Source organism: Oncorhynchus mykiss, chromosome 6 (assembly GCF_013265735.2).
Source record: "Oncorhynchus mykiss isolate Arlee chromosome 6, USDA_OmykA_1.1, whole genome shotgun sequence".
Classification (NCBI taxonomy): Eukaryota; Metazoa; Chordata; class Actinopteri; order Salmoniformes; family Salmonidae; genus Oncorhynchus; species Oncorhynchus mykiss.
The window spans coordinates 24,846,207-24,867,712 of record NC_048570.1 but is presented as its reverse complement, the minus strand read 5'-3'; the positions used below and the strand labels follow the sequence as shown (position 1 = coordinate 24,867,712).

General features: G+C 45.4%; 1 protein-coding gene across 7 annotated transcripts in view; it reads right to left on the bottom strand.

Annotated features, from left to right (window-relative positions):
• The window catches only part of LOC110525587 (RIMS-binding protein 2), a 138,835-nt gene that overhangs the window by 4,954 nt on the left and 112,375 nt on the right, over nt 1-21,506 (bottom strand). For 5 of the 7 annotated variants that reach the window (XM_036979710.1, XM_036979711.1, XM_036979712.1 and 2 more), the window contains 13 exons: nt 12,284-12,435; nt 11,309-11,968; nt 10,957-11,097; nt 9,849-10,001; nt 5,915-6,035; nt 5,320-5,433; nt 3,577-3,764; nt 3,218-3,386; nt 2,941-3,003; nt 2,470-2,573; nt 2,224-2,253; nt 1,197-1,268; nt 814-957 (listed from right to left, as the gene is read on the bottom strand). In XM_036979710.1, coding sequence (XP_036835605.1) covers nt 814-957; nt 1,197-1,268; nt 2,224-2,253; nt 2,470-2,573; nt 2,941-3,003; nt 3,218-3,386; nt 3,577-3,764; nt 5,320-5,433; nt 5,915-6,035; nt 9,849-10,001; nt 10,957-11,097; nt 11,309-11,968; nt 12,284-12,435 — 2,111 coding nt within the window. The remainder of the gene's footprint in view (nt 1-813; nt 958-1,196; nt 1,269-2,223; nt 2,254-2,469; nt 2,574-2,940; nt 3,004-3,217; nt 3,387-3,576; nt 3,765-5,319; nt 5,434-5,914; nt 6,036-9,848; nt 10,002-10,956; nt 11,098-11,308; nt 11,969-12,283; nt 12,436-21,506) is intronic. The other 2 variants (XM_036979716.1, XM_036979715.1) reach the window with 1 other exon arrangement.

Genomic DNA, 21,506 nt, shown 5'->3' with positions numbered 1-21,506 from the left:
AGTGATGGCGTTTCAATAGTCTGCACTATGAGAATGACAAATTATAAAACAAACCAAGAAACTTGAGATGAAATCTGCTCATATTCAAACATTAACTTGCAATTATTTGTTAAATACAGAATTATTGTAACATTATTTTACAACTAGTTATAATGACATTTGAAATTATACTCTCAAAGAGCAACATAAGCTTCTTGGTGCTATTATACAAGTAAGCAATATACAAAAACAAGGTTTTCAGGAGCAAATACAAAAGTTCTACTGTACTAGACTTATTGTTCACTATAAAAAAGTTGAAAGGGAAATCATGCATTTTAAAGAGAGAACATGCAGTGCTACAGTCTAGATATTTCATCCTCCAGTACATAAACTATTTCCTCTATTAGAAACACAGGTAATATTCATAAAGCATTTATTACAATGCTAAATATGCATGTGCAAAAAAAACATTGCATGTTGTTGACTGCTATTTTTCAAGACATTACATGACAATTCTGCTTTTCTTTTATTATTTCAGTCTATTCTCTTTGAGAACGCTTTATGAATATGTCCACATATTTTACAATGCATGTCCCCCCCCCCCACGGCAGTCAACATTGAAAATAAAAGTTCCTATGTCAAGTATTAATAGTTTTCTTTATATTTCTGAGACATCAACAACGTTTACAGCATAATGCTCCAAAGTCTGAATTCCCATCATATGTTCAGGAATGAAACACAAGCACAGACGGAGAACTAAAGGAGTAAGGAGATAAAGGGAACGGAAAGGAGAGAATGGATGACAGAGGGCTAGTACTGCGAGAGAGCATGTACCCTTTTGGTCTTTATCCGCGCTGCAGCGTCCTGCGGGTATCGAGAATCTCGAGACTGAGTGTCAGTGAGAAAAACCTCAACATCATCAGGCACTTCTTCTAGAAAGTTGGAGGGAACAAGACCTTTGTGTCCATTGAGCTCGCCCTGAGGGATCACAAACACACGGGGTGACTGGCATAGAATGTACATTGGACTCCACAATATAGGAAACTAGACGAAAGGGATATAAAATTATCATTTTAAATTGTTTATCTTACGGCTACTATTACTATCACTGTCATTTCCACTGTGTTTATTTGCACTAAGCTGGTTGAAGAAATATGAACTACGAACTTTATATCATGAACTTTATATCAAGTGTAAGTCACATCTCACATACTTACATAATGAAACCCATCTTCATCAATTTCACCAAATACTGTTATGACGTCACCAGCACAGAATGTCAGTTCAGCCTGTCAAAACAGGTTTGAGTTCAGTTTGACCTGCTTTCTCTACATCAAAGCAGCTTGCATCTGTTGAAGATTCTCTCTATAACCCAACCACGTGGGATACTGTTAGGGTTTAATTTGTGTGAAATGCTGTACTTCCTATTCCAATCACTGTGATGCATTGTGAATCTAGAAGTGTCAGTACAATCTTGGCAGACTGCTGCAGCTATCAAATGCATCAAGTGTTGGATATTTGAAGACAGGATTGCAACCAGTGATGTATATAAACCCTGGATGACTGACAGGGGGCGCTGTAATGAAGCCACCGTCCAGCCATCTTGGTACTCATCCTCCATTGTAAAAAAAGATTTTGGAGGCAATAGAAATGCATTTATTGACAGGTTTATTATATGACAGACACCTTAATACATACTTTTAAATTATATTATGTGAACTAAACATACATATAAAACATGAAAAAAATATATAAACATTTTCCTTTTTTTGTACTAATGTTATTGTCCCTACTACAACAAAAAAATACTTAAATTCATGTAATTTTGTCCTTGAAACATTTCATTGAGATACTGTAGAATTCCATTAATTCCTATGGAGGACTGCTCCTTCTGGGTAGTGCCAATATGGCTGACCGGTGGCTTCAAAGCCTCTCAATGACCAACACATAGCATCAGAAATCCAAGGTTTGTATACATCATTGATTGCAGCACAGACAATAGGCATACCATACTACTATCTACTATCCACTTTTCCAGGCCTCTCCAAAACACACAAACCAAAAGTAGGAGATGGCTCAACACACAGACCAAACTGAGGAAGGATGCCAGTGCAGGCAATGGGTGAGGGGCTGTGTTCATGAGAGGGGTATACTGTAGCCCCCTCTACCATGTGTCCACCTCTGAACACTCCAACAACAGTCAGGGAGAAAAACACACAGAGAGCGGACGCTCCTCTCACTCACCTCATTCAGCCTGTCTCTCCCATACTGTGTCTGGGGCCGTGCCAATAGAAAGGTGAGAGTGAGTGAAACCAGGGGGGAAGGGCCATAAGAACAACAGGAAAAGGTTAAGCTACTAATGGCGACCAGGTAATGGTAAAGATGGGGAGTAAGACTGGCTGGTGTATTGCTGCAATGTTGGCAAGGCAAGCAGGTACATCGTTAGTAGTAACAGGGTAGAACTACCTCTACACCTGACTCTAGCAGTACCTCCACATCCACGTTGGGGGAGCTCTCCCTGGGGTCGTAGTCATACAGTGCCACCATTCTACGTGTGGACGAGGGGTGCTGACGCCCACTCCGCCTGTTCCTCTCTGGACAGAGATACACAGACAGTCATCAATCAATAAGAATGACAAGTAACACACTAAACGAGATAATCACCGTACTAATCTCAGTTGTAAAATCACACACTAAAATGACAGTATGCAATGCCTTATGATCTCTCATGAATGACCGTCTAAACCAGGCAAAGGCTGAATGAACATGGTACATGAAGGTGAAAGCCCTAATGAACACCCCCATGGATTTACTGAAGATGAGCATGTTAGTGACAATTCTGACAGAAAATACCCATAATTCCCAACTAAACGCATAAGAAAAGTGAAGAAATGGTGGAAGAAGCAAAGCGTGAAGATGAAAAAATTGTGCAGAAAGAGTGCATCTAAAGAGAACACAGACCTCGCTTGGATTTTCGGGACCTGCGGTTTATTGAGCGACCATCTTTGAAGCGGTTGCAGATCACTTCACGGGAAAGTAGAGAGAAAAGAAAAAGAACGAGGGAAACGATTGTAGAGACAGAGAAATGAGAGTATCATCAGCATTAGACATCAGTGTGTAATGAAAGCAAGCGAGACAGGAAAAGAGGAAGGGGAAGAGAAAATCAGGCCCAAATTAGAGTAAGAAAGAGTAGTGGAGAAAAGACAGAGAGCAAGTGGGAGTCCAGATGCCGCCCTACCTAATTTCTCTACAGGAGTGTTGAGTGGGAGGAAGCCCTGTTTGAGTAGCTGGTCCATCATCCCATCATCCTCAGTCTGGATCTCTGACACCATGTTACAGGGGATCAGACCCGGGCGGTCACGGATCTCTGCCCTGTAGAACCCATCCGTGTCCTTATCTCCAAACACCTGACCAGCACAGAGAACAATGTTAGCAGGAGGGAGAAAGAGAGACAGCCACCACCACTACAGTTGTTTAATAGCAGCTTCACATGCACAACTACATCTAACCCACGAATGTAAGTCAACACGAGGCCCTTTTGTTGTTAGGATGAGGAAAGCAGATTGGACTACAGCACTGTGTGGATCAGGCTCCCACCTTGATGATCTGGCCCTCTTTGAAGGGCAGCTCCTCGTCAGCAGCATCAGGGTTGGGGGACATGGACAGGGGGTCGTAGTCAAACAGGGCCACAAATATACGCGCCGGGTCCTCTGGCTCCGACTCCTCGTAGTACACTGGCGACCGCCGCCCTCGGCCATGTCCGCGGCCTTGCCCACCGTACTCATCTGAAACACAGAAGGCACTGCTGCAACTGCCAGCATTGCTACTGCCAGCCCCCAGCACAGGATAGGCTGGGGTGCAGAGTGGAGTAGAGGGCAGCGGAACGAGAAGATGTCACTTTGTCAGAGCTGACAGACAGGGGAGAGGGCCATGAAACATGTGTGTGAAAAAGAGCCCAAGATTTCAAGGGGGATTTAAAGAGGTTTTAAGATAGAATGGTCAGTCTGTACTATTGTGTCCATCATCCTAGCCACCGTGCTTCTACACCTGCATTGCTTGCTGTTTGGGGTTTTAGTCTGGGTTTCTGTACAGCACTTTGATACATCAGCTGATGTAAGAAGGGCTATATAAATACATTTGATTTGATCCTCTCAAAGGGCACGCCTCTAAAAATGTCGATAAGACCCTACTGTAATTACATACTGTAGCAACATTTATGATTCCCAATTTATTAGAACATGTAAGCAGGACACTGTTTTTAGAGTTTAAAAAAAAAAGTCTAAGCTATCTATGATTGACAGATAGCACAGATTGGATGTTTTTTCACACATCTCTGAATGCTGGTAGGACAGACACCAAAAGGACAAACAGAGTACCTTTATAACACTCATAGATACAGTTAGACAGAGGTCAAGTAGGACAGACAGCAGCACATGTCAAGCCAGACGATGGGATGCAGGTGGAACTACACGACCATGCACATAACAAAGAAAGAATGGAAACAGACTCAGACTGTTCATTGCTGTTTTACTTCACTGTCTCACGGAGCGTAAACAGGCATTCATGCGTTCCACTCTTCAAAATGAGGAAGTATGCTTCAATATCAATACAAGAGGGGTAAAACCATGCTCACATTAGAAATACAGCATTAAGCTAAAAGGGCAAATGAATATTCCTGCAGGAAATTATAACATCAAATGCCATAGCAGAAACCTGACTCATCTGGGGCATCAGGGACAGTGAGGGAAAAGGAAAGGAATCCACCTTATATTCATTCACTAGTGGATTTCCTGGAACTCCATGTCCAAACAAACCACGTTTCAATATCACAATTCAGGGAGAATGTCTGTTCAATTATGTTTTAATGAGACAATACTAATGTTGGGTTTAGATGACAGCAGTTTCATCAAGGTGCAATGGAGTGATACCAACAAGACTTGAGTGCACTTACTCATCCAATGGTTTTCCTTGTCACTGGACTGTAAACAATCAGTCATGCAAAATCAACAGTCAACAGGGGGACTATATGCCCTGGGAGGAGAAGAGGAAGGGTGAAAAGAAGGGATGGGTGAGAGGGAAGGAAGGAAGGAAGGAAGAGGGGTCTCCAAGGGAGGCCTGGGATTAAGGCTGCAGAGAGCTATACAGGGAGGGGAGGGGACACTCATTCTTCAGCTACAGAAAAAGTGGCCATCTTGTCTTTCCCGGCAGCCGAGTGTGTAATTCACACTTAAGCTTGAGACTACTATTCCTTTCTAATATCAAGTAAGGTTCTTAACACGGTCTTCTATGTACTTTTCATGGTTTATTCATGTTGTTCTAGAGAGAAGCTGGGCCACATACCATCGTCATGCCATATCCTCCGCCGAGCTACACTGCCATGATAGTAAACATCCTCCTTGCCAGGTGAGAGGTTTCCCTCACTTCCCTCACTGTTACTCTCCATCATGGTGATCTCTACAGAAGACACCAATCAGATCACAGCGTTACTGTCAGGGACCCCCCCCCCCCTCCACACTGCTCTACTTCACAGACCGGCCAATGCCTGGCTGGACATGCTGCTGGAGGGATCAGGGGTCATGGGGAACAGAGGGTGGGATAAGGCAACAGGTTGTAATCTGGAGTTCTTCAATGTAAAACAGCAATGCTTTGCACTGTGTGAGACAGAGGGAAGGGTAAGAGCAGGTGAGCCCTTTATGCACACAGTATATAAAGTCGATAGTAAACAGTAGCAGCCCCTCCCCCTTAACTGCTTATGCACATTTAAAAAGCCAAGTCAGAGACACCGTAAAGAGGTATGAGGTTGGTCAGAACTACAGGTGTAGGAGCACACCACAACTACAGAGAACTACATGGTTGTTTAAGGTCATGTGTCTATGGGAGAGATGTTCAGCTCAGGGGAGGACGGGGCATCCCATCATGTATTGACCACACTAACCAATGGAAGGAACCATCATGGGTCGTCGCTGTGGGGGGTTGCCGCCGTGGACAGGCCTCCTCCCTGAATGGTCCAGCCGGTCGCCATGGGAGCATCCATGGGAGGGGGAGTTCCCTATAATCTTTAGAGGGCGAGAAAAACACAGCGTAAGTTAAAACAAGCTGCCTTTTACACTGCCTCTCTCACATAACAAACCAGCCATTCAAAAGGATCACAAAACCATAAGAGCAAATTATATCACTTCCATTTGTCCTTAAGGAGGCAAAATAAGAGTAATAAATAAACCCATAAAATAAAGAGACCAAACAAACCAAAAAACCATCAACAGAACCAAAGTAAATCAACTCCAGACACCACAACAGGATCAGATGTTTAGCTAAAGACCATTTGTTTTTTGTTCTGCTCATGTCAGCTCCTTGATGAGAAGAGTGAGTGAGCGAGTAGAGGAAAGAGAATAGAATGGAGAAAGGCATAGTTAGCTGAGCACAACCATAATGGCTTCAGCCTGGGGCCCAAACCAGAGAGAGAGAAACTGAGGCCCAAAGGCTTCTCATCCGGTTAGTCATACAGGATATATGGGACAGAGATGGGGGGAGGGGGATCGAGCAATAAGATGACCACTGCTGTGTGTAGTATAGGAGGAGGAGAGGAGATTCTGTTGAAAAGATTATGGAAGAGCATGAAGAGGGGAGAGCATATTGTCTGCAGAGCACTAACATAATGCAGATGGACTGAAGGCTAAATCAGCTATAAGACTATGAGAGACTATCCATGTGGTCCTACTAGAAAAGGCTTTATCTGTCAAGGACTACAGCCTTTACGCGCAATGAGAAGCAGGACATGCTGGAATAGAGGTCCCCCTGTGGAAGGCAGTGCAATCAGGGTAAAGTCAGAGGTGGGATAGGATGGGCAAGACGTCTGTCATAGCTGCATATCAAACCCATTGGCTGGTAGAGAGAGGGGGAAGGCGGAGCAGAATAGGGATAGCGCATCCCCATGCACACTATAATGGTTGAGCTGCCATTTTGTTTAAAAAATAAATCTTTCTCCTCAGACACATCAGAAACAAAAACTTTCTGAAATGGCCTTTAGATAATCAAAAAAGCTTCACTTAAAAACTCACTGGACTTTCTAAGAACGAGCAAACTACACACATGAAAAACTACAAATAAGAATCACCATGAACATGTACTAATAACTTGCCAGAATATTGGACAAAACAAAAATAAATCAATGTAAAGGTGGGAGACCCATAGAGAGAAAAAACACCAAGAAAAAATGTATGGTTTTACTGCTTGCTGATGGAATGTACAGCAGGTAAGAGTCTGAGTCACACACACCGGCGGCTGGTCCGAGACCCTGTTGAGCCTGTTCACATAGCTGGCCCTAAGGTCCCTTTGATAAGGCCTGTCCAGCTGGTGGAGCCTGCCCTCGCTCAGGGCTCCGTCCCTGGGGTAGCGTCTGGGGCTGTGCCCTGGTTCCCTCTCCCACTCCCGGCCTGGCCCGTAGTGCACCTCCCTGTACCTCAGGTCAGACATGTGGCCCGTCTTAGGGCTGTCACAGTGGTCCTCATCCATGCTGCACTGCCGTGTCAGCTGTCTCTTCCTGCCTGCAGCCAGGGCCCGTCGCTCTACCGGCCCCTCACAGTGGATGTAGTGGACAGCACCCCGCATGGGGCTGCCGTGGGGGTAACCCCGGTACCCCAAAGAGCCCTCCTCCTCACTGCCACAGTCCAGGCCGCTGTCAGGGCTCTTGGTGGTCTGGCGGCTGGGCCGGTTCAGACTGCGCTCCTCGAAATTACAGCCATAGCGGGGAGAGGAATGCTGGCGCTGCAGCAGGCGACGGTGGTTCTTGCTGGGGGAGAGGTGGTTGTGCTGGTGGGGGTCCTGCTGGTAGATACGGGGGCTCCTGCGGTGCATGCAGGGTGTACCAGGCCTGCCTTCGTCGTCAAAGCGCAGGCGCTGATGATGATGACCCATCCCATCCACTCCGTCGGGCTCGTCCTCGGCAACCTCAGGGATGCTGTGGAGGCGTTTACTACGCAGGGACTTCTGTCTCACCACCTCCCTCTGTAGGTCCCAGCAGTCCCTCTCCTCCCCTAGGTCCTGCCGCCTGTAATACGCCTGGAAGACCAGGATGGGACAGCCACGGTGCAGAGAGCAGGGTGGATTGGTTTGGCATTTCAATTAAGAGTTTTGTTTAAAATGTAGTTTTTGAAGGTGTTAGAACAGGCAGGAAACAACACAGTGTGTGAATAACAAATTAAATGGGAAAAAAGACAAAATAAGAACAGAATTAGTTATTTGTGGCAGAATGGCCAGATGTAAGGCATGCAGTGTCATTCCGTGAGCTGGGGGAAATAGCATGCTCTGAACGGGAATACGTGGGACAAAAGCAAAGGGAGTAATAAACAGTAACACTGAGGATGGGTCTGGGACAGATTAGAAAAGGGTGCAACAAATCTGCCAAGGGAGAAATACTCACAGATAAATGACACAGGTGACAAACTCACCAAACATAGAAATGAATGAACTCATAAAGAAAAGACTTGAAACACATTGCACCAAGCACAGTCTGGGCAAGTGAATAAGACCTACAGTGTACACATTAACCAAGAGGAATGCGGCAGCAAAGCACTTGCATAAGCAAAATAAGACATTCAAAAAGTGTCTCAGTCTGTTCTAACATTTTCAGACATGACCCGAGGGCTGTTCTTTTTAGAGTTTCCATCAATAATGACTATAGACTGAATCTCAGCTGTGTTGCTTCTGATATTTGACCCTGATTGCATGCACTACTGCATAGGACACTCCCTTTCCAGAGCATAGTAAAAAGACACAAATACATACAGAACATGAATGAGACATACTGATTGGTGACATGACGAGGTACTATGGAAAACATAGGCAAATGCAGCAGATCAATACACCTAAAAAGACAGTTCTGTTGAGTACCGTACAGTGTGAGGGATCACATCCTGCTTACTCTTATCACCTTGAAAAGTTAAACGTTTCACACGTATTCCCACAGCATTGCATGACTGTAAACATGTTTCTATGGAAATGACCTGGGGACCTTTCATATCAACACTCCCAGTGAATACAGAAGACAATTTAACTTGTTGTTTATCATCAACACAGTAAATATAACCTATGTTTCACTGCTAATAATAATGTCACTCAGGAGAACTTGTTACATAATGATTATTGACCACACATCCACATCAATGGAGACATCCTCAAAGGTAACCATCCTCAACGTCCAGAAAAGAACTCAAACACAAAAAGGTACAACAGGAGACGGACACAACCCAAAGTGAATTATTCCATTTAAGTAGCCTAAACTCACTTAAATGAGATTCCCATATGCATTCGATATGCCATGACCCTTCTAGATGATGATACAGTACATTTTAAAATATCAATGTTTGGTCATTGACATATTCCTTTACAACACATTTTTAACAGATTATTCATGAACAGTAAGTCTACTAATTATCCAGTTTTTACAAAATATGGACAGTCTTAATTAAACTGTATAATAAAATGCATATTGAGACAAAACAACATTCCATGTTTCTATCAATACCAAGCTCATTTTAAACATGATTGTTCACCTCTCCTTTTACAGTCCATGCTGGGTGTGTATAGTACAGCCATTCAGATGGGTTAGTTAAGACTTGGATGATGAAGCTGATATGCAGTGTGGTGTTCAGCTCAGAACAGGATGGAAATCTCAGCAGGCAAAGCCACAGTGGGCCTGCATGTAGAGCCAGACAGTGAGAGAAGGCAGCCGGGGCCACAGTAGATAGGAGGGCCCTCCCTCCCTCCCCAGCCCCCCTACCCGCCTCCCAACCCCCTTCCCTACCTCCCCTACCCCCCTCCCTACCCGCCTCCCCTGGACCCCCACTAGATGAGGTATATGTGTGCTGTACCTTGAGAGTGTTGTGAGAGTTGATGCTGCGCCGACGGCCCTCCTCCAGCTGCATCTCAGAGTACAGGTCATCCTCGTCCTCCTCCATGATGTCAGACAGGTCTGAGCCGCGGCTGCTCTCTGTCTGGTACTCCTCACTGTGGCTGTAGTGGTGCTGGGAGACAGGGGAGAGGACCGGCTTTAACATGGAACCACAGAAACAACAAGCCTGTGTCTGACTGGCTGAACTAGGAGACGGGGGAGAGGACCGGCTTTAACATGGAACCACAGGAACAACAAGCCTGTGTCTGACTGGCTGAACTAGGAGACGGGGGAGAGGACCGGCTTTAACATGGAACCACAGGAACAACAAGCCTGTGTCTGACTGGCTAAACTAGGAGTCGGGGGAGAGGACCTGTCTGGGATGGCAACTGCTCGGCCTCTGACCGCAATGCGCTACAGAGGGTTGTGCGTATGGCCCAGTACATCACTGTGGCCAACCTTCCTGCCATCAGAGAAAGGCATTTCATATTGCCAAAGACTCCAACCACCCTAGTCATAGATTGTTCTCTCTGCTACCGCATGGCAAGTGGTACCGGAGCGCCAAGTCTAGGTCCAAAAGGCTTCTTATCAGCTTCTACCTCCAAGCCATAAGACTCCTGAAAAGCTAAGCAAATGGATACCCAGACTATTTGCATTGACCCGCCCCCCCCCCTTTTTTACGCTGCTACTACTCGCTGTTTATTATCTACACATAGTCACTTTACCCCTACCTACATGCACATATTACCTCATTTACCTCGACTAACCTGTTACCCTGCACATTGACTCGGTACCGGTACCCCCTGTATATTGCCTCGTTATTGTAATTTTTAAATGTTTTACTTTAGATTATTTAGTAAATATTTTCTTAAAACTGCATTGTTGGTTAAGGGCTTGTAAGTAAGCATTTCACGGTAAGGTCTACACCTGTTTTATTCGGCACATGTGACAAATAAAATGTGATTTGATTCGATTTAACATGGAGTTACAGGTTACAATCATATATTTTTCTTCATTTTCCCAGAGCGATGATTGGAACAAACAAACTGTATTATTCTGTATTTAAGCTGACAGAGTTGTTGTTTTACCCGTACATGTCTCCCCAGTTCAGAGCCTCTGAGGAATTCGTCCACAGAAGCCCCTCTCCTCCTGGTGTGGGGAGAGACATAACCATCCTCCTCCTCATCAGAGTTCACACTCCGCTCACTGAAGATGTTCCTCTTCTCCATCTGACACACGAAAACACAGACAAGCAAACCTTATACATGTATATAGCTGCAGATGCATCACACTATCACAATGATACATGATATTAGTTCTCTATAGTATTGACTCAATAGTACCCTGAGAGTCTATGAGGCACTTGGTACACAAACCAAACTCTGTTTGCGCTGTACTGTGTGTCGTCATGTCATAGGCAAATCTGAAGTGGCTGCTTACCCGGTTGTTCTCAGCGAACACTCTCTGTGCAGCTTCCCTGGCCATGGCCTTGGCGATGGTGTTGGGGATGGGGGCTCCCTGAGGCTGGGGCAGGATCCTCTGAGGAGAGGGTGAACGACGCCCCTGGAAGTGGGGCGGCTCCAAAGTGTGTCCACGCATGGTAGGAGGGAGGGGCGAAGGGGAGCGCTCCCAGGGCGGACCAGGCCGCAGGCCCGCCTCATACTCTTTGGTTTCTGACTCTCTGGCACTTACTAAATTGGGCTTAGACATGGGGTAGGGCTGGTGTTGGGGCTGGGGGTGAGGGGTTGGGTGGCGCAGAGGCTGACCATGAGGCAGGGTGTGGGGCTGGGATCGAGGCAGAGGGTGGACCTGAGGTTGGGGGTGGGATGGGGGGTAGGTCTGGGGGTATGGCGGGTGTGTTTGTGTGTGTGGCTGATGGTGCTGGGGTTGAGGCATAGGATGCGGGTGTGCAGGGGAGCGGTGGTGGGGTGAGTGATGGGGAGGCCTCAGGATATTGTGCGGTATGGTGGCCACGGGGGAGTCCTGAGACTCTCCTTGTGCTGATAACGTCCTGACAATGACCTCTCTGGCCTCCAGACACTGGATCCTATTCAGCTCCACTGTCACATAGTCAGCTGTTGGGTACATCACCTCCGCTATCTGGACACACACAGGGACAGGGACAAGACACTTCAATTCACATGTCTATTCACATGTCAATTCACATGTCCAATATATTATTTCTGAATTTCACGCAAAATAGGGCCTGGTAAACCTGTGTTTTCAAACCAGTGCATTATATAAGGCCTACAGAAACCATGGACTGAACGTCACCATTACATCACCACTCTCCAGCAGACGGCGGTAGAGTGTTACACACGAATCACAGCATTGAGGGTTAGCTGTTACACCACACACTCCTCACTTTCACAGCATTAAACATCAGGTTCTGCATAATACATCATTCTAATGCACCTTTTGTCCCTTTGTGCACACGGCATAGCCAATCACGTTGGCTCCGTTGGAGGTTCCAGTGGGGGTGAGGATGGGGGGTTTCCATCGCACCTGCAGAACCCCGGGGTTCTGGCCCAACTGGACCTGCACCTCCTGGGGAGGAAAGGGAGGACCTACGGAGGACAGCAGACACACAGGAGTGTAAGGATACCAACACAATACACTACAACATTTGGAAAACAATACACTATCAGCTGAACAGTTTGTATGTTCCTTCAATGGAAAATAATGTCTTGACCTGATTCCATACAATACCAGAGAGGCACTCAGATAGTTCATGTTGCATTAGATGTTTTTATGCAATCAAAAATGTGTGTAATGAGGTAATAAGAAAACTGTATGATTTGTACTGTATGTATGTCAGTGGAGGCTCCTCAGAGGAGGAAGGGGAGGACCATCCTCCTCAGTGAATTTCATCAAAATAAAAATAGTGAAACATTCAAAAGTTAGCCTTTTTAGATAAAACTATACTAAATACAGCGCATTCGGAAAGTATTCAGACCCCTTGACTTTTTCCACATTTTGTTACGTTACAGCCTTATTCTAAAATGTATTACATTATTTTTCCCCCTCATCAATCAACACACAAAACCCCATAATGACAAAGAGAAAACCGGTTAGCAAAAATTACATAAGTATTCAGACCCTTTGCTATGAGACTCAAAATTGAGCTCAGGTGCATCCTATTTCCATTGATCATCCTTGAGATGTTTCTACAACCTGATTTGAGTCCACCTGTAGTAAATTCAATTGATTGGACATGATTTGGAAAGGCACACACCTGTCTATATAATGGTCTCACAGTTGACAGTGCATGTCAGAGCAAAAACCAAGCCATGAGGTCGAAAGAACTGTCCGTAGAGCTCCGAAACAGGATTGTGTCGAGGCACAGATCTGGTGAAGGGTATGTCTGCAGCATTGAAGATCCCCAAGAACACAGTGGGCTCCATCATCACTTGTAGTTTGACAAAAGGCACCTAAAGGACTCTCAGACTTCTGGTCTGATTAAACCAAGATTGAACTCTTCGGCCTTAATGCCAAGTATGGAGGAAACCAGGCACCATCCCTACAGTGAAGCATGGTGGTGGCAGCATCATGCTGTGGGGATGTTTTTCAGCAGTAGGGACTGGGAGACTAGTCAGGATCGAGGGAAAGATTAACGGAGGAAAGTACATAGAGATCCTTGATGAAAACCTGCTCCAAAGCGATCAGGACCTCAGACTGCGGCGAAGGGTCACCTTCCAACAGGACAATGACCCAAAGCACACAACCAAGACAACGCAGAAGGGGCTTTGGGACAAGTCTCTGAATGTCCTTGAGTGGCCCAGAGCCCAAACCCAATTACACATCTTTGGAGAGGCCTGACAATAGAGATGCAGCTACGCTCCCCATGGTGTAGCCAGAGGACAGCTAGTTTCCGTCCTCCTCTGGGTACATTGACTTCAATACAAAACCTACGAGGCTTGTGGTACCCTTCTATAGACTTACACAGTAATTATGACCACATTCGGAGGACGTCCTCCAACCTATCAACGCTCTTGTGGCATGAACTGACATGTTGTCCACTCAAAGGATCAGATAATTAATCTAGTACTGAAAGCATAAGCTAGCACCACAGAGCATAAAATGTGGTGAGTAGCTGAATGAGAGAGAAAGACCATAGTGAATAGTTTTGAACAAATTAATTTCTTCAAACATTTTTTTAATTTTTTTATTTTACCTTTATTTAACCAGGCAAGTCAGTTAAGAACAAATTCTTATTTTCAATGACGGCCTGGGTTCTGTTATTCTTCTTCTTTTATTTTCTGAACTGCCTGTTCAGGGGCAGAATGACAGATTTGTACCTTGTCAGCTCGGGGGTTTGAACTCACAACCTTCCGGTTACTAGTCCAACGCTCTAACCACTAGGCTACCCTGCCGCCCCCCAACATGAAGGAGAAGCAAGAGAGAGAAGGAGAGAGAGCTATATTTCGTTGTATTTTCTTTTCACTTACTTAGCGAGCGAATGCAGCTAGCTAGTTTAGCCTAGTCAAACACCTGGCTCAAACAGATAGGGATGCTGGGTTAGTTAGCTGGCTATCCAACACAAACTCTTCTAAGTCGAGGTAAGCTTTTGGTTTAATTGATTTATTGCCACCGGGGCCCGCCGGTGTAACTGCTAAACTGCTTGCTAACTGTACCCTGTACAACATGATTGTAGCGGGTTTACTAATATGTCAGTTCTAGTAGCTATGTTGACTATGACTTTAGCTAATATGGTGACAACAATGTAGGCTGTGTATAGCAGTTAGCAGGTATGATATGAAGATTTTTGCTTGGAAAGGTGTTTTCGCCAGGCCATAGACAGCTGATGTGTTGTACACTGAAGTCCACAAGTGAAGGGAAAATGTGAGAGGAGGAGAGTGCATAGATGCAAGGAATTATACAACGATCAAAGGGATCATGTTGTTTGTATGTGGATGCAATGAAAGTTAACCGTGTTTGCGTGGGATCAGGTGTGTATACATTCTGACGATTCTGTTGAAAAATGTTTCTTTAATGGAAGTAAATGGAACGAAACGGGGATAAACATACCTGAATTTGTCCAATAGAAAATCTCATTTACAACTGTTGGACTAACGATTACACCCTTGATCAGCTAGACGCAGGCAAGCATGTGCAAGGCGGTATTCAATGTGTCAATGTCTGTTACCTTGATTACTCAAATTTCTCTCGACCTGTGCAACTACGCTGTAAACTTTAATTCATAGGCTAGGTTGTAGCAACCTCATGATGGACAAGTACTACACATAAGCGAGGGATGTGTGTGTGTCACAGGAGGTTGGTGGCACCTTAATTGGAGAGGATGGGCTTGTACAGTATGTATGTATGTATGTATGCGTGTATGTATGTACATGGTTTCTCCCTTGTTCGATTGGGTTCTCCCTAAAACACTTCTGCGAGCAGGCCTTTCTAATCGACCTGGCCCGGGTATCCTGGAAGGATATTAACCTCATCCCGTCAGTAGAGGATGCCTGGTCGTTCTTTAAAAGTAATTTCCTCACCATCTTAAATAAGCATGACCCTTTCAAAAAATGTAGAACTAAGAACAGATATAGCCCTTGGTTCACTCCAGACCTGACTGGCCTTGACCAGTGTAACCGATGTAAAATGGCTAGCTAGTTAGCGGAGTGCGCGCTAATAGCGTTTCAATTGGTGACGTCACTCGCTCTGAGACCTTGAAGTAGTTGTTCGCTCTGAGACCTTGAAGTAGGCTTTTGTGGCGTGATGGGTAACGATGCTTTGCGGGTGTCAGTTGTTGATGTGTGCAGAGGGTCCCTGGTTCGAGCCCCGGCAGGGGTGAGGAGAGGGACGGAAGCTATGCTGTTACATTGATGCTGCTGACCCAGATCACTGGTTGCTGCGGAAAAGGAGGAGGTCAAAAGGGGGTGAGTGTAACGGATGTGAAATGGCTAGCTAGTTCAGCGGGGTTCGTGCTAATAGCGTTTCAATTGGTGCTGTCACTCGCTCTGAGACCTTGAAGTAGTTGTTCCCCTTGCTCTGCAAGGGCCGTGGCTTTTGTGGCGAAATGGGTAACGATGCTTTGAGGGTGACTGTTGTCTGTGTGCAGAGGGTCCCTGGTTCGAGGAGAGGAGAGGGACAGAAGCTATACTGTTACACCAGCACAAAAACATCCTGTGGCGGACTGCACTAGCATCGAATAGTCCCCGCGATATGCAACTTTTTAGGGAAGTCAGGAACCAATACACGCAGTCAGTTAGGAAAGCAAAGGCTACCTTTTTCAAACAGAAATTTGCATCCTGTAACTCCAAAAAGTTTTGGGACACTGTAAAGTCCATGGAGAATAGGAGCACCTCCTCCCAGCTGCCCACTGCACTGAGGTTGGGAAACACTGTCACCACTGATAAATCCACGAAAATCTAGAATTTAAAAAAGCATTTCTCTACGGCTGGCCATGTTTCCTCCTGATTACCCCAACCCCAGCCAACTGCTCTGCATCCCCTGCAGCTACTTGCCCTACAGCTACTTGCCCAAGCCTCCCCAGCTTCTCCTTCTCCCAAAGCCAGATAGTAGATGTTCTGAAAGAGCTGCAAAACCTGGACCCGTACAAATCAGCTGGGCTAGACAATCTGGACCCTCTCTTTCTAAAATTATCCGCCGCCATTGTTGCAACCCCTATTACCAGTCTGTTCAACCTCTCTTTCGTTTCGTCTGAGATTCCTAAAGATTGGAAAGCTGCCACGGTCATCCCCCTCTTCAAAGAGGGAGACACTCTAGACCCAAACTGTTATAGAACTATATCCATCCTGCCCTGCCTTTCTAAAGTCTTCGAAAGCCAAGTTAACAAACAGATCACTGACCATTTCGAATCCCATCGTACCTTCTCCGCTGTGCAATCCGGTTTCCGAGCTGGTCACGGGTGCACCTCAGCCACGCTCAAGGTACTAAACGATATCATAACCGCCGTCGATAAAAGGCTTTCGACATTCTTATCGGCAGACTGAACAGCCTTGGTTTCTCAACTGACTGCCTCGCCTGGTTCACCAACTACCTCTCAGACATAGTTCAGTGTGTCAAATCGGAAGGCCTGTTGTCCAGACCTCTGTCAGTCTCTATGGTGGTACCACAGGGTTCAATTCTCGGGCCGACTCTTTTTTCTGTAAATATCAACGATGTCGCTCTTGCTGCAGGTGATTCCTTGATCCACCTCTACACAGACGACACCATTCTGTATACTTCTGGCCCTTCACGGTGTTAACAAACCTCCTAACAAGTTCAATACCATACAACACCACAAACTAAATGCATGCTCTTCAACCGATCGCTGGCCACACCCGCCCGCATCACTACTCTGGACGGTTCTGACTTAGAATATGTGGACAACTACAAATACCTAGGTGTCTGGCTAGACTGGAAACTCTCCTTCCAGACTCACATTAAACATCTCCGATCCAAAATGAAATCTAGAATTGGCTTCCTATTTCGCAACAAAGCCTCCTTCACTCACGCTGCCAAACATACCCTCGTAAAACTGACTATCCTACCAATCCTCAACTTTGGCGATGTCATTTACAAAATAGCCTCCAACACTCTACTCAGCAAACTGGATGCAGTCTATCACAGTGCCATCTGTTTTGTCACCAAAGCCCCATATACCACCCACTACTGCGACCTATATGCTCTCGTCGGCTGGCCCTCGCTACATATTCGCCGCCAGACCCACTGGCTCCATGTCATCTATAAGTCTCTGCTAGGTAAAGCTCCGCCTTATCTCAGCTCACTGGTCACTATAACAACACCCACGCGTAGCAGGCGCTCCAGCAGGTATATCTCACTGGTCATCCTCAAAGCCAACACTTCCTTTGGCCGCCTTTCCTTCCAGTTCTATACTGCCAATGACTGGAAAGAATTGCAAAAATCACTGACGTTGGAGACTTATACCTCCCTCACTAACTTCAAGCATCCGCTATCTGTGCAGCTTACCGATCGCTGCAGCTGTACACAACCCATCTGTAAATAGCCCATCCAACTACCTACCTCATCCCCATATTGTTTTATTTACTTTTTTGCTCTTGCACACCAGTATTTCCAGTATTTCTACTTGCACATCATCATCTGCACATCTATCACTCCAGTGTTAACTTGCTAAATTGTAATTACTTCTCTACTATGGCTTATTTATTGCCTTACCTCCTTACGCCATTTGCACACACTGTATATAGAATTTTCTATTGTGTTATTGACTGTACATTTGTTTAAGTGTTGGTGTGTTGTGTCACACTGCTTTGCTTTATCTTGGCCAGGTCGCAGTTGTAAATGAGAACTGGCCTACCTGGTTAAATAAAGGTGAAATATATATATATATATATATTTAAATGTATGTATGTATGCATGTATGTATGTATGTAAGTAATGCTTCAGGTGTGGGTACCGTACGTACCATAGCCCATGGTGTGTATGTTTGTGTCCACTACAGCATGTCTACATATGTACAGTGCCTATTCGGCCCCCTTGAACTTTGCGACCTTTTGCCACATTTCAGGCTTCAAACATAAAGATATAAAACTGTATTTTTTTGTGAAGAATCAACAACAAGTGGGACACAATCATGAAGTGGAATGACATTTATTGGATATTTCAAACTTTTTAACAAATCAAAAACTGAAAAATTGGGCGTGCAAAATTATTCAGCCCCCTTAAGTTAATACTTTGTAGCGCCACCTTTTTCTGCGATTACAGCTGTAAGTCGCTTGGGGTATGTCTCTATCAGTTTTGCACATCGAGAGACTGAAATGTTTTCCCATTCCTCCTTGCAAAACAGCTCGAGCTCAGTGAGGTTGGATGGAGAGCATTTGTGAACAGCAGTTTTCAGTTCTTTCCACAGATTCTCGATTGGATTCAGGTCTGGACTTTGACTTGGCCATTCTAACACCTGGATATGTTTATTTTTGAACCATTTCATTGTAGATTTTGCTTTATGTTTTGGATCATTGTCTTGTTGGAAGACAAATCTCCGTCCCAGTCTCAGGTATTTTGCAGACTCCATCAGGTTTTCTTCCAGAATGGTCCTGTATTTGGCTCCATCCATCTTCCCATCAATTTTAACCATCTTCCCTGTCCCTGCTGAAGAAAAGCAGGCCCAAACCATGAGGCTGCCACCACCATGTTTGACAGTGGGGATGGTGTGTTCAGGGTGATGAGCTGTGTTGCTTTTACGCCAAACATAACGTTTTGCATTGTTGCCAAAAAGTTCAATTTTGGTTTCATCTGACCAGAGCACCTTCTTCCACATGTTTGGTGTGTCTCCCAGGTGGCTTGTGGCAAACTTTAAACAACACTTTTTATGGACATCTTTAAGAAATGGCTTTCTTCTTGCCACTCTTCCATAAAGGCCAGATTTGTGCAATATACGACTGATTGTTGTCCTATGGACAGAGTCTCCCACCTCAGCTGTAGATCTCTGCAGTTCATCCAGAGTGATCATGGGCTTCTTGGCTGCATCTCTGATCAGTCTTCTCCTTGTATGAGCTGAAAGTTTAGAGGGACGGCCAGGTCTTGGTAGATTTGCAGTGGTCTGATACTCCTTCCATTTCAATATTATCGCTTGCACAGTGCTCCTTGGGATGTTTAAAGCTTGGGAAATCTTTTTGTATCCAAATCCGGCTTTAAACTTCTTCACAACAGTATCTCGGACCTGCCTGGTGTGTTCATTGTTCTTCATGATGCTCTCTGCGCTTTTAACGGACCTCTGAGACTATCACAGTGCAGGTGCATTTATACGGAGACTTGATTACACACAGGTGGATTGTATTTATCATCATTAGTCATTTAGGTCACCATTGGATCATTCAGAGATCCTCACTGAACTTCTGGAGAGAGTTTGCTGCACTGAAAGTAAAGGGGCTGAATAATTTTGCATGCCCAATTTTTCAGTTTTTGATTTGTTAAAAAAGTTTGAAATATCCAATAAATGTCGTCCCACTTCATGATTGTGTCCCACTTGTTGTTGATTCTTCACAAAAAAATACAGTTTTATATCTTTATGTTTGAAGCCTGAAATGTGGCAAAAGGTCGCAAAGTTCAAGGGGGCCGAATACTTTCGCAAGGCACTGTATGTCTATGGGTGTAACATTATCATGCTGTCAGGATTTCTGTCCAAATATTCCTCAGAACAGCCAGAGACAGTCAGGTTGGTTTTCACAGTCCCTCTACCTCTGCTGCATGCTAAATCAACAGGACCCATCTGTGCTGAGCTGCCAGTGCCCCGCAGAGAGACGCACGCACGCACGCACGCACGCACACACACACACACACACACACACACAGTCATACACACACCCATTCAGCATTATCTCTGAGCAGAGCAGTAAAGAGCAGAGCAGTAAAGAGTGGAGTAGAGCAGAGTAGAGAACAGAGCAGAGTTGAGCAGAGTAGAGGGCACAGTAGAGTAGAGCGGAGCAGAGCAGAGAAGAGCAGTGAAAATCAGAGCAGAGCAGTGAAGAGCAGAGCAGAACAGAGAATATCAGAGTAAAGCAGTGAAAGTCAGAGCAGAGCAGTGAAGAGCAGAGCAGAGCAGAGCAGAGCAGAGCAGTGAAGGTCATAGCAGAGCTGAAAATCAGAGCAGAGCAGTGAAGGTCATAGTAGAGCAGTGAAGAGCAGAGCAGAGAAGTTCAAAGCAGAGCAGTGAAAGGCAGAGCAGTGAAAATCAGAGCAGAGCAGTGAAGACCAGAGCAGAGCAGAGCAGTGAAGATCAGAGCAGTGAAGATCAGAGCAGAGCAGTGAAGATCAGAGCAGAGCAGTGAAAATCAGAGAAAATCAGAGCAGAGCAGTGAAAATCAGAGAAGATCAGAGCAGTGAAGTGCAGAGCAGAGAAGATCAGAGCAAAGCAGTGAAGTTCAGAGCAGAGCAGTGAAGATCAGAGCAGAGCAGTGAAAATCAGAGAAAATCAGAGCAGAGCAGTGAAAATCAGAGAAGATCAGAGCAGTGAAGTGCAGAGCAGAGAAGATCAGAGCAAAGCAGTGAAGTTCAGAGCAGAGCAGTGAAGTGCAGAACAGAGCAGTGAAGAGCAGAGCAGAGCAGTGAAGATCAGAGCAGAGCAGTGAAGATCAGAGCAAAGCAGTGAAGTTCAGAGCAGAGCAGTGAAGAGCAGAGCAGAGCAGTGAAGAGCAGAGCAGAGCAGTGAAGATCAGAGCAAAGCAGTGAAGGTCAGAGCAGAGCAGTGAAGAGCAGAGCAGTGTAGATCAGAGCAAAGCAGTGAAGGTCAGAGCAGAGCAGTGAAGAGCAGAGCAGAGCAGAGCAGTGAAGATCAGAGCAGAGCAGTGTAGATCAGAGCAGAGCAGTGAAGATCAGAGCAGAGCAGTGAAGATCAGAGCAGAGCAGTGAAGATCAGAGCAGAGCAGTGAAATTCAAAGCAGAGCAGTGGAGATCAGAGCAGAGCAGTGGAGATCAGAGCAGTGAAAATCAAAGCAGAGCAGTGAAGTTCAGAGCAGAAGACACCCAGAGCAGAGCAGTCTGAGAATGTGCATCAATACATCTTAAATCACATTTCACCACTAGATGAGTGTCAGCAGAGATATAGCTACTCCTTTCTGAAGAGGAGGATTCAGCAGTAGACATTCTGAGCATTCTGAGCACTCAGCTGTTTTAGTCATTCAACTATGAATATTATAAAGCATGAGTGTCA